The sequence below is a fragment of the Melopsittacus undulatus genome, chromosome Z (assembly GCF_012275295.1).
Source record: "Melopsittacus undulatus isolate bMelUnd1 chromosome Z, bMelUnd1.mat.Z, whole genome shotgun sequence".
NCBI classification, from domain to species: Eukaryota; Metazoa; Chordata; class Aves; order Psittaciformes; family Psittaculidae; genus Melopsittacus; species Melopsittacus undulatus.
In genome coordinates this window covers 18,425,567-18,443,644 of record NC_047557.1, presented here as the reverse complement: position 1 = coordinate 18,443,644, position 18,078 = coordinate 18,425,567, and the positions used below count along the sequence as shown (strand labels likewise).

Sequence of the window (18,078 nt, the reverse complement as noted above, 5' to 3'; positions counted from 1 at the left end):
GTTTGTCTTACTGTAAAGATGGGCCTACTCTTCATTTATGCAAGACTGCTGTAGTATGGATATTAACCTATAGATAGATATCAACTGCCTTGTTACTTTCTGAACAGCAATAAGAAAAGATGCATGTTAAGGAATTTTGTGTTTTATGTGTTTATGTTGGGATCTTGCACTATGATGGCTTCAGAACTTAAATGGAAGGTTCCTTTTCTGGTTCCTTAATTTGGGGACCTCTGTTGCAGTCTGCAGGCAGTGAGGTTTTCTCCCCTGCCTTTAGCGTGAAGCCAACAGCAGGGCAAAGAATGCACTTGTTTATGGCTGCAGTAGTCCCTTGACAGAGCATTATACAAAGTTTTGGTTAGCAATGGGGCTAAGTGAGAGAGTTTGCTGGAAGGAAGTTATGATAGCTGAGATCAGGTTTGCTGTAGCACAGACTCAGGAGTCATTCTTTCTTGACAAGAGGTCTGCCCCCAGCCAGCTCTTCCCAGACTTCCATAAGAAGATTGTTCTTCTGATTTTTCCTGAATAGGGCCCACACTGATGGTACATTTTTCTCATTTAAGGAGCTGATCCCAGGAAATTCTGAACATGTGCAGCATCAACAAATATCAACAAGTTACTGAAAATGTTCAAAACCTGCTCAAAGACAAGTTATTTGGAACCAGCTTGGACTATGGTCCTGAAGCTTGTGTGGGTAGATAACCAGAACCTGTGTATACCCTCTTCCACTTACAGTGGGATACTTGATTTATGGCTAATGCCATTTGATAAGACACTGGTATTAGAACTGAGTATCTTCTGCAGTGCTCTGGTCTGGTTTTGTGTTGTAACAGAATAGTAGCACTAGCCTCCGTATCTTTAATAGCTAGAACAGGCTCTTGAGTCTGCTGCCTGTTTTATTTTTGTATTTATATAATTACAGTGTTAGGAGTGGTGTGGGTTTTTTTGTGTGGTATGGTGGTGTTGTTTTTTTTTTTAATATTTGATCAACATAGCTAATCCAGGTTCAACCTCTAGAAAAAAGTGCATCTTTACTCATTTAGACACACCTTTTACTCATACAGTTTATCCTCTTTGTATAGGAGTTAATTCCTTTAAAATAAGTTACGTGAACAGAGCTGCATCAATGTAGATTTGTTGGGTTTTGTGGCTACATAATCCAGTGATGTATATGCAGCTTTCTTCTGCCTCATTCTTGCTGCATTGTGTCCTAAAGGATTATAGTGTATACATAGACTTGTATTGGGTGGCTTATGTTCAGTAGACTATGGTTAATTTAAGAAATTACAGCATGATGCATCTTGTGAAAAGCATGGCATATGACCAATCTTAGAATTTTTGCTTGGAAAACTTGTGGGGAAACAATAGCAATGCTTCAGTTTTTTTGTACGTGATACTTGCAGTGTAATTTTTAAGCTGCTGAGTAGACTTTCACAATATACTTTCTCAGTGGCATCCTCTGTACTAGATAAGGATCTTACATTGAATAGCTGCATGTACCAGCCTGACCTGTATAGAACTTTTAAAAGCTGTGCTAGAGGGTGATGTAGAAATTTTCATCTGTGTGACTTCACAAAAAAAGAATAAGTCTTACATTGCCCTAAGAGTTTGTCAGATAAATTTGATAACCTGTTTTATTTTGTATATTGAGCATTTTTAATATGATAGGTTATCTTAAGTTGTATTCTATACCATGTTGTATCTTAGTTCCATGTAAGAATGCTTCTTGGGCAGATAATGAAGAGTATATCCCAACCTGAAATAGAAGGTGACACTTCTCATGTGAAAAACTGCATCAACTTTAGTGATTTCTTTTATCCTCCCCCTTAAAAGTTAAGCATGAACATGAATATTGCAAATTCAGGAGTGTGCTCTCCTAGTACGGTAGAAACCTTATTGCTTTGTTAGGGGTTGTTTTTTACCTATAACAAGTTTGGGGTTTTTCCAGTTCTTTGTACATTTGTTAGATGTTATGAACATTTTACTTCTGCATATGTGCACACAGAAGCTAAAATTTGGGTAGTATTTGGGTAAATTGAACTAGGTTTTCTATTTTTAGATGAATAGGCCTTGAAGTGACTCCAGAGTTTCTTGGTTTCTGGATGGTTTTGACCTCAAGTTCTGGACAGTTAATACTCAGGCAAGATCTTGCTTGACAGTGGAATGTTGCATATACCAAGCTGTGGTGTTTTTAGAGATATTAGGTGATGTTAAAATAATAATAAAAAAAAAAGTTTCTCTGCAACTTCTCTTTCTTGAACAGCTTACCTTTAAGACCTTCCCTTTTGTTTAATTGGATGCCTGAATTTATTTGGACAGGTTTGATTTGGGAAGTGTAATACAGGATAAAACATGATCACTTAATGATTCTGATCTACCTCAGATCCTGTCTTTCCATTGCAGTTGCTGCCTGTTCCATTGGCCACAGAAAACGTTCTTATACTACAAATGGTGTTATGGAGGCATCTGTTTAAAGGTTTGAGTCTTACTTCACTGAAACTTTGTAAACAAGTAGCTGCTCTCCTTTGAATAAGGGAATATAGGGGAAGTTCCATACTCAGAATCTGGATTTTTCCTCTGAGGCACAGATAGTTTTTTGATATATCACCTGCAACATGAGCAACAAAAGTCTTTATAGCCTTGTCCTCTTTATCGTTTGCTAAACATCCATCATATGGATTTTGTCTTTTGTCATATAATGATAAGGATTATTGGGGCTGTCTGTTGGCTCATCTATTAGCTATAACATCCTAGAAACTTTACACCTTCTGTAGGGCACAAATGCTCTACATATTAAGATATTATGCCTCTTTCAGTCTGGGAAGCTGATTAGGTACAAGGATGTGGGGTCTGGCAGTTGTTTCAAGGTGAAGATGTAGTTGAATGCAGGAAAGAAAAAAGCTAAGACATGTGATCAGCTGTTGTATAGGGTGCAAGCAACTGTGTTAGTGTTTGGATCAGATGTGAATTTTTGAAGTGGATCTAAGTCTCCTTACTGTAGGCAGGTTTACACTGCTGAGTAGTCACGATCACATGAACATGGTATTTTTTTCAGTTGAAATCTCACTGGAAGAAGCACTCAGCTAACAGGTTGTCAGTCCAGAGGACCAGATCAAAACTAGTAAGAAGTACATAGCATGAGTACTTGGTCTTCAGCACCAGGTTTTGCTATGCTGGATTACATGGTACTGTATACCTAGCCAGGCTCACAATCTGAAGGTGAGAGTGCTGCTGCTTCTGATTACTTTCTGTGTCAGCATAGTAATGTGGGAAGAAACTCAAAACAATTTCAGAGACCCTCACCAAAAGAAGTTGTTGTGACTAGGTTCCTATTGGTATTTCAGCTCAAAGAAGCATAGCATTCAAATTTAAATCAACTGGGAATGGCAAATGGAATCAATTCTGGGAGGTGACCTCACCTGAATGAGCATGCTTCTGGTTAAAGTAAGTTTGGGAGTTCAAGAACCTGATCTGGCTGAAGACCTGGAAGAGAGGTCCTTTGGAAAACAAATCCTCCTCCATGGTAGAATCTACCTATCCAGTATTGCAGTGTTGCTGAAGGAAAGATGTAATCAGCAATATAGAAAGGGCAATAAGAATATTGGTGACTTAACTCACTGGAAATTACCTGTCTGAATGTAGTTCAGCGATCAGAAGTGTGCAGTTCCTTTGCAGAAGATAAAAGATAAATGCTGCATTTGCTCATCCTGTAATAGGACAGTTATTGAATTCCCCAGTTAATCTTTTGATTCAAAGGTGGCTGTTACGAACAGTGAAACTTGATACAGCTTCCTTTGAAAAACAAAAGAATGCCTTAATATGATTTCCAGCACAAGAGTGTGTGAAGACACAGCAGTATCACAGTGCCAGAAATTTCATTCTTCAAATACATGCACTGAAGAAACAAGTGAATTAGCACATTTAAAATCAAATTACTTTGCCATTTTGCTTTTTCCATGATAAGGATTGCATTAGACTGATAGATGTCATTACATCAAAAAATGTGCCAGAGTTTCTGAAAATGAGCTAGTCTGTGTTTGTTATGAATAGCCCTATAACCTCTGTGTGAATTAGTCCCAGGTTCAATATGTATTGGATCCCATGTTGCTCTGCAGTATGCTGCTCCTGAAATTCTTCAATTAAACCTCCAAGCTTGAGGCAATAGAGTGATGAATTTCACAAAAGGTTAGAAATCAAAGCTTTTAATGAGGGAGGAAATCTACATTTTGTAAGGACAAAATATTCCTCCTAATACCCCATGCTGATTACCATTTTTGGCTTGTTGTCAGTATCATCAGTTCATGTTTTTTAATACTGCCAGCTTGTGATGTTTATTCTCTTAAACTGAGTTCTGAAGTTTTGTGATTATGTGAGGATATCAACTTTCCATTAACAAATGAAGCATTTTTAGTTTCAAACTTAAAAGCACAAATGTGGGTCCAAACAGCTGAAAAGCCATAAGGAAAAAAAAACCAAAACATATGCAGTACTTAAAATCTTGTGATTGTTTGGGTTTTGGCTCATAATATTCTGGAGTATGTTGGCCTTGCTTTTTTTCACTGTGTGCAGCAAAACTTTCTCAAGTGCCAACTGTCTGTGTTATAGTCCTTGGGGATGTAAATAGGGTATTTGCAATTGAATAAGAGATTGGCCCATCGAATTCTGGAGCTCTTCAGAGTACAGAACTTTTCTTTTGTCTCACTGACAGCCTGGTAAGGTGATTATATCAATTGCCAACATGAGCATGTAAGTAGCTTCCTGCCATCTTAGGCAAGAGACACACAGCAGGAAGTCTAGCTGACAAGCCCTGGTATGTTTAGATGCAGTCCTGCCCTGTAGCTTTATTGCCTATGAAGACAAACAGCAGGAAGAACGTGAATCATTGTATGATGCTTCACTTTTAAGGTGTTTGTTTTGGTACACCTGTAGAAGAAAAATTGTTCACAGGACCACATTAACTGTTGGCGAGTCAGGGGAAGCAGGATGGCATGCAAGAGCCAGGAGTAACTGTTCATAATAAATTCACAGATTTTTTTTTCTTTGTTTTTGTTGTTATGACTTGGAACTTTTGAATGGAAGAAGTTTCTGTTTTCTACATTTTATTAGTGTGTATGGCAACTACTGCCTAGTCTTCTGTGCTTTTGGCTCTAATAGAGATGAAAAACTTTGAAGCTGTTAAAAATGAGGTAATCATACTTTAAACTGTCAATAGTAAGTTTCATAAATGAGATTTGATAGCCCTGCTCTGTCAGTGAATAAAAGGGACAAGAGAATGCAGAGATTACAAGGGAAATTCATGTTTGTATTTAGTTGTATAAACTGCATGTGCTTTGAACAGGCTGATGCAGAGACATCAAGAATGCATCTTAAGCCTGGGAAAAAAAATCATAGTATCCCTTCTGATATTGGTAATAAAATGGCAGGTGAAATTCAGTTTTGATAAATGCAATGTTGCATATATTTGTAGTAGGAGTCACATGGCAGTACAGATGAATGAATAGGCCCTAAAATACCATGAGTGCTCAGGAAAGGGAAAGAGGATCCTTTTCAAAAATGTCATCTCAACCCAGATATCTGTCAACAAGTGTAGAGTACTAGGAACAAAAAAGAAGGAAAAATCTGATTTTTGCACTGTTTATATTTAAAGTTTGCTGTTGTCTTAAACATAACATTTCTGTTTGCATCATCTCAGAAGGAGTATTGTAGAAGCAAAAAAGAAAAAGAGATGGATGACACAGTAATTGAAAGAAAACAATTGCTTCCGTACAAGGAGGGATTAAATAGTAATAGCCCTTCAGTCTGAAGAAGAGACAACTGAATGGTGTTTGAAGTCAATATTGTAGATATCTTTGAAATCATAAGGAGAGGGTAAATAGGCAATAAGTAATTTCTCCCAGTAGAAGAACTTGATGACAGTTACAATCCAGGAACTGTTTTTTCCCATGGGCATAGTTGCATTCTGGGTCTCATTTGTGCGCTAATCTTAGGGAAGCCAAAATGAATAGACTGTGAATTTGTAGTTTCTCGTAAGGCAGGTTCTTTGTAAGCGGTATTAAACTTGATATCCAAGTGTGAGGATAGACTTGTGGAGATTCTGAAGCTGTGATTGCTGGAACCTGAGGATGTGTCCATGAGGTATATGGTTCCCTGTACGTCCTGGTGGTTATGCTGTGTGCTAAACATGTCCATGCATCCTCACCGAGGGGACAGTTAGATCTAGTTCCAGTACAGGAAATTACAGTTAGAAAATGGAGATATTCTGGACTGGGTCCAGGAGTGCTCCCCAGTGTAAGCAGAATTGCATTGACTGCACAGGAGGTGAGACTTTTTAATTCAGAGAGATTTATGAGCACACTTAATCTGCTCCAGGGACATGTAGCTAAAGGATTCCTTCTGCTTGGAGGTGCTGCCTTTACATATGAGCAAGAGGCTACTGGCCTTCCAGCATTTATATCCTAACCAATTTGTAACTTTATATGTAAGGCCCACAGCACTGAGTGAACCTGAAACTGAATTGGCACCCTATGTAGAATGCAGAGTGATGATGCACTCTACAGTGATTGATCTCTCAGTGCTTTATTCTTGACTAGAAACTTGCCTAATTTCAGGTTTCAGCAGGACAGGAAAAAAGGACCAGAATTCTTGAGAAATCTCTATGCTGTTCTTTTAGCTATTATTTTTGTGTTGGCTAATCTGCATCTTTCACTCTTTGAATCATTGCAGTCCTGGAAACAGTAATGGAAAACTTTTCTAGTAAAAATATTGCCTAAAAGAGGGGAGAGCATTGTTCTGTGGTGCATCCACTTGATTACTTTTTCTGATGACAAGTGGATTCTTGGATTCAGTCCTACTTACTGTTCACTGTTCACATATCATTGCCTTTCCATCAGCATCAGTTTCTTCTAGTCTTTAAACTCAGATTTATTTTTTCTAACGATTATGTACAAAAAGGTTGGTATTTTAAAAATCTAATTATTCAGCATTGAAGGAGAATATGAAAATATTTTGTGTCTTTTACCCCTGACAGCTGTATTAAAAAAGAATTTAGGGAGTTTAAGTTAGAAATGTCACAGCCCTCTAACACATTTCATTAATAACATCTTATGCAGAAAAAGAAGCCTTTGAGCTACTACTTGGAGTATACCACAAGCTTAGCAAGCAGTAGGGCTGGTTGAAGTTCCTGCCACCTGTGTGTGTGCTTTTGGGTATCTACACAGTTTGGCTATCTGCACAGTTGTGTGTGCTTTTGGGTATCTACATGTTCTGGAAAACTCAAGCACTGAGTATTTCTTCCAGGCTCCATATGTATAGGTACCATAAAATCTGCATATTCTTTAAATTTTTATTGCTAATTTTCACATTTCTTATTTACTGAAACAGATGCAGATAAAATGGGGGTGAAAAGGCTTTTGCCTGCAAGGTGCGATAATTCCAAGTGATTACTGGGGTGAGCCTCTTCTTTATAAAAGAGCAGGAGGGCATCTTAATCTTTATTTTACTGAAGAAACATACCACTGGAAAAAACCCAACAACTTCCTTTTCTTGTACTGCTTTCTGCCTTTGTGGTCTTGGAACTATACTTAGCACTGTAATTTATTTTGGATTGTGGCAAAGTAAGCTGAGGTCAAGGTGAGTATTTCTGTTGATTGGCAGAGTTGAGGATACCAGCTCCTGCAGTTCTGTCAGGTGTCTCTTCCCAGAAGCTGATTAGGATCCCTCCTCCCCTTTTGCCCACCAAGTTTCTTGAGACTACTGCTTTCAACTTGGTGATTGCAGCTTTGAAGTGATCAGTTGCGAAATGTGCTCTAATTAATCTCTTCAAAGCTTTCTCTCTTGTAAATATTGCAGGTAGGTAATATTTGCGGAAGATACAGCTATTAAAACAATAAATTTGTGCAGTTGCAGATTGTGCCTGTGTCAGCTGCCAGATTTTTTTTTTTTAAAATACCAAATACTGAAAGTGGTTTGTACTCATAGCTGACTGCTTAAAAAAATGGACAGAACAAACACTTGTGAATGACAGGTTACACAGTTGCAAGGCAGACATCTTTCTAGGTCATTATGAACAGTCATGTTTTTATAACATGGTTGAAATAACAGAGTTTTGGGCAAATATGTATGTTAGCTGTGGGTTCAGTTTCCAGCTGGAGAAGTTATTTAACGCTTGTGAGGTTTTGCCTCAGAAGAAGTGTACCTAATGGTATAGATGCATGCTTATGTTGTTAGGCATATTTGACCTGATGACTGTTCACTTTAGACATATTAAGTGACTTCTCTTAAGAATACGTGTTTGTAGAATTGTATCAAAAAGGTATCTTTCTTTTGTAATATTTGTAGGAATATTTTTACATTATTTTTTTTCTTTTACTTTCATGCTTGCCATGTAAAATCCTTTCAGAAAGCAACAATGAACTGTAAGTAAACGAAATGAAAATTCTCCAACAATTGTTTTGTTGCCCAGTTGTATGGTCCTGAATGAGATGCAAAACCAAAGTAATGAAAGTATGAAGAATAAATTCCCAGTGTAGCAACATATTATCAGATACATTATAATTCAGTGAGCAGAGTGATAGTCTGAAGGACAGCATCCCTAAGCATATAATTGTTTAAATCAAATCCTGATGCTTTTTCAGTTATTAAACTGAAATAATATTGAGGGGAATGTAATTTTTTTTTCTGGGGGGAGAAGAGGTGAATATAAGAGAGAAGTTGATAACAGCATTGGAATTAATGAGCTTTTTTTAATGGTACAGGCTGTAGATCATATGCATCATCTTGGAGACTTGGGGATGGGATTAGCTTAATATTCCATTGGGAAATGATTAGGGGAAGCATTCAATGGCAGTATTTGTGACAGTAGGAAGGGGAGATAATAATTTTAGAATTCATCCCTTCTAATAGCTTACTGGTTTCAAAACATTAATAAACCCAACAACAGATAGTAAAGTAGCATAGATGTGCTTTATTCTACTGAAGCAAGGGACCACAGGTGCTTGCTGGAGAATTTGAACTGCAGCTAAGTTCTTCCAGGCTATACATTCATGGGAGTACTGAGCAAAACTTAAAATAAGGAAAACAATGTATAATGCTGTACTTGTCTAGAATAAAAGCAAACTATATACATTGAGAAATTGCAATGCTTTGCTGCTGCTGCATGTTTACTTCCCTTGCAACCCAAAATAATCTTTTACTTTATGTATAAAGTTGAGTCTGCCATCAGCACAGAGTATGTCAGGATCCTGAAAATACAAATCACTGCATGTATCACCCTGTGTTTCAGTATGAGCTTAAATTGGAGCAGACTCAGGTTAAACATTAGAAAACTTTCTAGTTGGGAGGGTAATGAAGCAGTAGATGAAATTGCTGGGGGAAGTCATCCATCCCTAGAACCTTTGGAACAAGCTCTGCAAATACTCTCAGGAGGGGTATGGGTATGGTTTATAACCCCACCCCACCACTATGTGTAACGTAGGATTTCCCAAAGTTGGTCCTACTCCTATTTTTCTGTGCCTTTTTTTTTTTTTTTTTCTGTGGGAAACTTAGAGCACAAGTCGTAGAATTGGGTGTTTGTTCTGAAAGCTGAAAAGAATACATCCTGGCAATTTAAATGGTGCTTTGAAGCAGCATTTCCTTGTCAGTAGGAATATTCTAGATCACTTCCACTAAGAAAAGAAAACCAACCATGCTGTTGAGGTTTGCTTTCAGGTTTTTGTGCTGTGCTTTTTGACTTTCAGACAATCTAGTGAAATACTACTCATTTATGAGTAGTTAATGAGTACTCACTTATGAGTAGCTAATGAAAAATGTTGCTACACATTTTTTTTAGCACTCATGACTTCTCTTTTAAGAATCACAATTCTAATTAAATGGGTAATTCAGTTGCAGGGTTTTGAGGGGGGGGAGGTTAGAAAGCAGAGGCCAAAAAAAAAAAAAATAGTTCACTGATCCTATTTGAAGTCTGTAGCATCCAGCAGTTCACCTTCAGCATCATAAAATATATGTAGATGATGTGTGAACTTGTTACACATGGAGTATAAATGTTCCACTTGATTGCTTTAATTTTTGCCTACAGTGACTTCTCAAATACCTTATTTAAAGTAATTCCTCCATTCATCTGAATAAATAATTGTAAGCCTGGTTTATTGCACAGTATATAAAAAAGGCAAGCATACAGTAGGCTTTATTTTGGAGTTGGGGAATTGCATTTATTTTCTGGCTTCTTTGTGCTATTTAAAGAAGGTGTTTTTCATCTGTTTCATCAGAAATTCATAGTCCATCCTCAGCCTCTCTGTGTGACTGCAGAAGACATAGAATTGTGGAATCACAACAGATTGGAAGTTGAGCAAGTTGAGGGTAAAAGCTTTTAATATGCTTATTCACAGCTGTAAGATCAGATTAAATAAAATATTCAGGACAGTAGAGAGCACTCTTTTGAACATAAAAATTTCAGAAAACTAAAGGAGTATGACTTCAGAAATGTGGGGATATTAAATAATACATGTTATTTTGGTAAATAGAGGAAGAGAATTTGAATGATGACAGGAGAGAAAAATGGTAATATTTAAATGTAGAAGCTCTTTAGAGTCTTCTAAGAAGCCAAAAGCACATTACCCTATTAAAATGTCTTTTGCAGGTTGTTTTTAAACCCAAGCAGATAAAAATAAATGGAACTGAAAGCTTGCATGCAAAATGTTATTGTTGTGTACAGGCATTCTGGGGAGCATTAGGAAGTATTGTATTAGGAAGTATGATGGTGTTTGCAGCTGCTTCTCTATAGAAAGGTAGTAAGTATCTGCATAATCTGAATTTATATGGGAATTTTCTCAGCTTGTTTAATGCAAACTTACAGAAGAAACATAAATATAGCCTTAGGTGGTGTTTTCAGGGGAAAGGGGAGAGATGGGAAAAAAACCTAATTTGTAGTAAATAGCATTCTTGGTAATATCTCTATTTTAATTTCTTTAGACTATGTCTGAATGTATCCAGCTCTCATTTGCTGTTTGTAGAATTGGGATTTACACGGTAAGACAATGTTTTAACTAAATAAATAATTTTTGTTAGTGTTAATGCCATTTGAGTGAAAAAAAGTTACTTACCTTTTTGGAATCGATCAGGATTAAGTAATGCAGTTAGCAAAAGGGATTTGTCATATCAGTTTACATAAACAGGCTATAGCATGGTTTTGTCCTCTTAAAGACTTACTAGTACTAGGACAGAAAAAGTATTATTTTCTTTAATTAAACAGGTAAAGAAAAAATCAGTCAACCACATAAGCTGTAAGAAAGTTCAGAAGTCATGTGTATTAGTTCTGGCCTACTGTAATTGAAGGGTTTGTACATATTTAAATATCCATGATGTTTGAGTAATGTCATAATTGTTCTAAGATTTGCCTGGAGTGCCTTAATATTTGCCAAATGCTGTTAAGTTGAATTTACCAAACATAATTATTTAAAAGAAGTATGAGGTTTACTTCAAACCTATGTCCCAAATGTACTAAGTTGTTTGTTTTAGGTGTTGGATTTTGGTTGGGGTTTACTTTTATTTTTTTTCCTTTTTCTTGCTTTCAGTTGTTCCAGTGAATGATGAAAACGGGTGAATAGAATGTTTTGTAGAAATTCATTGTGTAAGCTTTGATTACACAACGTGTAAGACACTGTTGCTCTAATCACGCTTCAAATCCTGAAGCTTTTGGAGTGGGAGTGCTGCTCCTTCTGCTAATACTTTTAAGGGGGAAGTCTGGCACATATTACTTACTGTTTCATTAGGCTGTACAGTCAAAATTGTAGGTGATGAGCACTAGGTACCACCATTAACTGTTGAGGACAGCATTGCAAAGCTTAATTTTTTGCTTTTAGTCTTAGAATTTAGTTCAGGTAGGATTTAGTACCTGCTTGAGGTTTGTTTGTTGTTTTTTTTTTTTTTTCCCATTACATTTGCCTGCATCCTGTTTTCAACAGCTGAAAGACTATTTTCTAAATGGCAGAAAAGAACAGATTTGGGCAATATAGACAAAATCCTCATGGATGAATCTGCTGGTTCCACAGTCAAAGGCATATTTTCCTGTGGTATTTAAGTTCCTCAGGAAGACTTTCTCCAAATTCCTATGTGATAAGAGTATGCTTATCTTGAAGGATCAGAGAGGGTTACAGTATGAGGTTTTAATGGCTTCAAGGTATGCAAACCATCTGTCAACTCTTTAGAAGGCTATGACAACTTGTCCAGATTAATTTGAGAGGATGTCATAGCAGGGGGTTGGAACTTGATGAACTTAAGGTCTTTTCCAACCCTAACTATTCTATGCTTCTGTGATTCTATGTCCAAGTATAAATGTATGCATGTTGCAGAATCAGGTATAAGCAAGTATAATGCGTAGCGAAAGACACCCTTTCTGTTTTAGTTTAAAATAGCTGAGTGTGGTGTGTATACTTCAGTGCACTTCTAAGTTGTGGTAGCTGCATATATTGTGATAATTGGATAACTAATATTGTGACCTTTTGGGGAGCATAATATTTAATTTCATCAAACATTTTAAATAACAAAATATAAAGAGTTAGCTTTATTTATGAACATGCTGTGAGAAACTGATTTCATTGACTGCTGGTATTTAAGGAAGAAAAGCAAGGAGGATGATGAGTAGACATAAGAGCCTCCGCAGATGCGCTGCCTTGGCCACATCCCATTTCAAGGATAAGCAATTTCCTTTAGGAAAGTGCTGGGTGCTAAAAGTACTTGCTTATATAGAAATGCTTGTCATTAGAAAGGTGAATTTTCAGGTGGTCTGACTGGAGGGTGGGTATGGACAACTTTGGTGTCAGAGTAAAGGGAGAGATCTCCTAAAACGGGACCCATGAGGAAGCACAGTGATAGTTTCTCCCTCCCCTGTGTGCCCTGCTCATGCTCAGTTATGTAACTTGATTACAGGATTTGCTGCTCAGGTATGTGAATGTCTTGTAGCTAGCAAGTATGGTGCTCCTTACTGATGTCAATAAGCAAAATTTCAATTCATATTTTCTGTTTAATTAATTCCTTGTGTCTTGCGTGCTTTCTACTGTACACTGTATTGCAGACTTAATAGACTTTTTGTTGTTTTGATTGATTTTTATCCAAAAGCTTAACAGTCTCTCACATGACAGTCCTTCCCAGCACCATGTGTTTGGTTTGTACAGTATTACCTGGATACTTCCTGTTCTGCATGTCCTCATTGTACAGTGCTGCAAGTATGTTGCAAAGGCTCTTAGTCCTTTGGACTACAGACATCTCAACTGTTAGTCTGTTATCGAGCTGCTTATCAGTTGCACTCTTGAGCACCCATTACTTCAGCTGTACTACTCCATTAAATAGGCTTCCTGTTTTTCAGGCCTGTATGGATTACGAGATGGAGGGAGGGTTTATGTAGTTACCCATGGCAAAAGAGCCTGTGCTGCCTTCAGCCACCAGGACTAAGAGGATAAAGCTTCCTTGTCCTGAGCTAGAAAACCTACAGATCTTTGCAAGAGTGCAGAAAGAGACTTGATACCCATTTTGGGGGATTAAACTAGATGAGATTACTTACATGTGTATACCCTTTTGGGGGGGGTGGGGTGGAAAAGCAGGGGTGGTTAATATAAAAACTGTTTAGATATTTGTAAAGATCTGAAGCTGAAATATGTGTATCTTAAAATAAAGCATTACCCTAAACTTAAATGAAAACTTTTGGATTAAAAAGACAATCAACCAACCAAAGTAGATATCTATTTCCTCTGTGTGTTTCATGCAGCTTCTTCACACCTTCTGGCAGAAGTATCAGTCATTTCAGCTGCCTGTTCCTGCTTTTTCCACCATACTAGTGTCTGAGTCAGACGTGACAGTTGGAAGTGTGGGAACAGGCAGATAAATTACTTCTTGAATCCGTGTGTCTATGGAGATTGCAAGCATATGACAGCTTGTAGCAAAATTTACCATGATACCATTAACTTCTTTTCAGTTGCTGATTTAATTTTCTTTACCAAGTAAAAATCATAGTAAAATAGCAATGGAGAGTTCAGCCTGCATAAGCTTCAGAGGAAAAATAATCCAGAATTTGTTGTCTTGTGAGACAATTTTTATGATGGGATGTTTTCCACTTCATAGCTATTTAGGACTCCATGTCAGAAACTGTGCATGATTGTATGCCTACACATCTTCTCTAAAAGGCTCTCTGATACTCTGTACTAGGCTTTGAGACATCTTTCCTTCTCAGCTGTTTACATGTAATAGTAAACTTTTTTGAACTAGGGTAGTTCCTTCCTGTCCCTCACCCCTAAATGTGACTCCAGGAATAAGCAAAAAAGTAATTTACGTATTGCTTGCTATTTTGGATAACAAAACTAGGACAGAAGCCTTTGCAGTGGTGAGAGCCATACAGAAAAACCTAAGGAGACTTAGTGGAAATTTGGTCCTTTGCTGATATGTGTTAGAAAAAAACCTACCTGAGAATATTGTCCCTTTTCAGGAAATTATAAAGTAACAGTTTTCCTTGATTACAGAATATGGCATCAGTAGATAAATGATTAGGAAACACTAATTTGAAAGCAAAACAATAAGGATACTGAAAAGCCCTCTGTAGAGCTTTCTGGTTCTCAGATAGTGGGTATGGCAAAAGGGGTGCACTCTAGCAGCATTGCATCAATGTTGGCATCTTCTTTCTGACACTGATGAGTAATGGATATTTTGGTATTAGTGGCCTCTTGGCTTGAATTTATGCTGTGATATGTGGAAAAAATGATGCACTTATACGACTGTGCTTACTATAATTTATATACCGCAAGTATAGTAAACAATGCAAATATGCTTTTAGTTCTCTGGTTTACTTTGGATTAACTTACGTTTGTCTTTGTTTATAATGATAAATTCATGTCATGAAACGGTTTGACTGGAAATGGCTGGTGTGGTAAGGAATTTGATGATAGAACGAAGTAGCAAGAACATTTGTTCATGAAGTGGTAGAGTGGAACCTCTGAAGAGAATTCAACTGAGGTAGTAACTAAAGGCAGTCATGGAATAGGAGGTGATCATGGGAGCATATTTGGAAAGGTTCAGGAGCCAGCCTGACTTACTGTATGAAAGGCTTCCTGTGAGACTCTTCCCCTCCCCAACGTGGTTTCCCATTGGAAAATGCTAAGTTAAAGTAATAACAGAGCTCGTGCTCATATAGCATATCCTGTCTACTCCTCCCTTTCCCATGTCATGTCCTTGACATGAGCAGCAAAACAAAGGCACAAAAGAGCAGCAGGAAAAAAATCCTTTTATGTGCTACCCTTTGGGAAATGTGGATAATTCCATTCACAGTCACTGTTGATATTCTGTGGGGAGACTGGTGGAAAGGAAAGGTACAAATCTTTTCAACTTTGAGCCTTAAATAAAAGGTTGTTGCTGTCTACCAGAGTTTCGGCAGTAACCTGCATTTGATGGCTCTATGTCCACTGTTGCTGCAAATCTATAGTCAAGCTGCTTGAGCCATGCTGGTTGTGGTGTGTATTTCTACCAACTTGAACAGGAGAAAGTGAGGCAGAATGTCCTGATGCAAGAGTTCTGTGCATGTGAATGGTTAGGTATACTGTGGATGTTTTTGCTATGAGACTTTCTCTTCTACTTTTCAGAAATAAAGAATTGTGATTTCTTGCCCTCATGGGGCAAGTAAAGACAAGTGGAGTGGGAAATCATCAAGGCTCGGCTAGGAGTGAGGATCAGAATGCAGTTCTCTGCTCTTCTTTCCACAGAGTTCATTGGTTAAAGTAAACCGTCCTGGAATTGCTAAGCAACCTCTTCTTTCGGCCAGAGCCACATTGTCTGCTCAAAGAGCTCAGCAGTTTGGTCCAACCCATGCTGCTGCAACAGCATTACTTCCCAAGCTAATAACTGCTATACATTGTACTTGAAGTCCTTCAACAACCTCTGACAGCTGCTGGTTGATTTCTCTGGGAAAGGTGGGGTTTGCCAAGATAGCGATTTGTTAGTTTTTTGCACAGAATGAGGTGTCTGGCAAACTTGCAGGCTGCAACAGAGCTTTGTCCTAAATTAGGGACTCTGTGAACTTAGGTTGTATTCCTCTTGACTACTCTCTGCTGTCTGTGCCCCTTCCTGTTCCAGAAAACAGCAGTGATGTTCTACAGACCACAAACATTAGGAAAGGGTAGGGAAAAAAGCCCAGATCCTCATTTCAAGAGTCTCAAATATTTTCTGTTTAGACAATTTGCGTTTCAGTTTGTATTTATCAAAGCTATGTGGTTAGTTATCCTGTACATAAATACTGTTTTGCATCTTCTCTTTGGAAGTTAGGATTCCTGATCTTCAGTGTTGCTGTCTTTCCAGAAAACAGAAAGTACTGGCAAAATGATGTGTTTTGCTTCAGTGGCTGGTCTACATGAAAGATAAACTACTGTAAGCTCAAGTTATGCAAGGGGTGATTGTTTGAGCATGGAATTTTCCTAGTGGCCTTTTTTGTACAGTTTGCAAAGTAGCGACTTTAATTACAAAAATAAATAATTATTTTAAGTATATGATCAATTTAAAATGTAAATTGCAAGTACATTGCAAAGTAAAGGTATTAAAAAACCTGACAATCTCCAATGAAAAAATCACATCTATGCCCTGTGACTGTGAACTCAGAAAGGTAGTAGTAGGGCATACTAACTTACCAAGTGGCAAGTGTACAAATCCAGCAGTTAGCTGTATCATCTGATTTATAGAAGGGCAAAAAGAATGTGACATTTATTTTTTTTTTTTGCCTTTGACGTTCTGTAGTCCAGAGTTGGGGACTGTGCATAGCTGTGAGGTTTGCAAAGAAGCAAGTTAATTTGCAAGGATTCCTGGAGTCTGGCTGGGCCATTCGGCATTGTGTTGAAAAGTGCTGCTTTAGTTATGCAAAATTTGCATGCACTGCTCCCTGTGTGTAATCATATCCTCTACTTTGTACGGTTACATAAATAAAACTCTGACAGGTGGTTTGCAAGTAGAAACAGTATCAGGAATAAATACTATTAATAGTATTTGCATCCAGCTCTTTTACTTGTATTTATTGTTCTGTAATTGCTCACACTCTTCCCATTTTTAATGGATTTATCTTGCTGGGTACTATCTTGTTGAAGAGTATAAAATGATAGTGTTTAATAGGCACTGTCTCTTCATACAATGGTTCTACTGGGATAAATATGTATAAATATATACTTACTTATATTTGAAAAGGTAGCTTTAGAGAAGTGCGTTAATATTTCAAATGCCATTCTGGGCAACAGGCTTTCAGAAACCGGTAAGATGTGAGAAGTGACATCTTTGTGTCCTGGAGAGCAGGGGTTACTTACAGCTATCACATGGCATGTTGTAACAAAGACTTTAAAATTTCTTTCTCTGGTATTGTCACAGCTGCCTGTATAAATGTAGGGAAATCTCTTGTACCTCCCTTTGCAGCAGTGTTTGTTCCAAGGCTTCCCAAACTTGCAACTTCAATTTCTTAGCTGTCAGTTAAAGTGCTAGACCCACCTTGTTTCACTCAGCCCTTTTGACATCCTCTTTGAGTACAGAAACACAAATTGTTGTGCAGTTACTTTATAAATGCTGCATCTCAGGTGAAAATGTGACCTACCATTTTTCCTTATTGTTCTTGCTCTCGAGGAGCAGTACTCCTGTGTGCTTTCAGTATGTTTTCTTCTTGTTGAGGAGAAACACGTGGTGCAGTGCACAGGCCTTCCTCAGTCCGAGTTGTATGAAATACATCTGCATGACCTGTTTGAGATAAATACATATGGCAAGAGCTGCAAGACTGCAGCTATCAGTTCTAGCTAGCACAGGGTTGAAGCCAAATTCTCTTGATCTCTGACCATTCTGTGGCAGTGTGTCCTTGGGGACAGGCTTGGGAAACCTGCATAACTCCGTGATCATCATGCCTCAGGGGTGTGGTTAATAATACCCATAGATAATTTTCCTTTTCTAGCTCCTCTGATAATTGCCTTCTGAGTTTCAAGCAGAAGGCCCTGTTTTCCCCCTCTGGGTTCGTTGATAGGCCAAGTGAACTCCTTGAACTGGACGTAGTAAGTGAATTTGACCTGGTGGATGTATCCCTCAGCT

At 37.8% G+C, this 18,078-nt stretch overlaps 1 protein-coding gene across 1 annotated transcript in view; it reads left to right on the top strand.

The window, feature by feature from the left end:
• Positions 1-18,078, top strand: part of ARL15 (ARF like GTPase 15) — a 216,336-nt gene that overhangs the window by 2,482 nt on the left and 195,776 nt on the right. Inside the window, 1 exon segment of the mRNA XM_031051618.2 lies at positions 10,963-11,019. Within this exon segment, the coding sequence (XP_030907478.2) occupies positions 10,963-11,019 (57 nt within the window).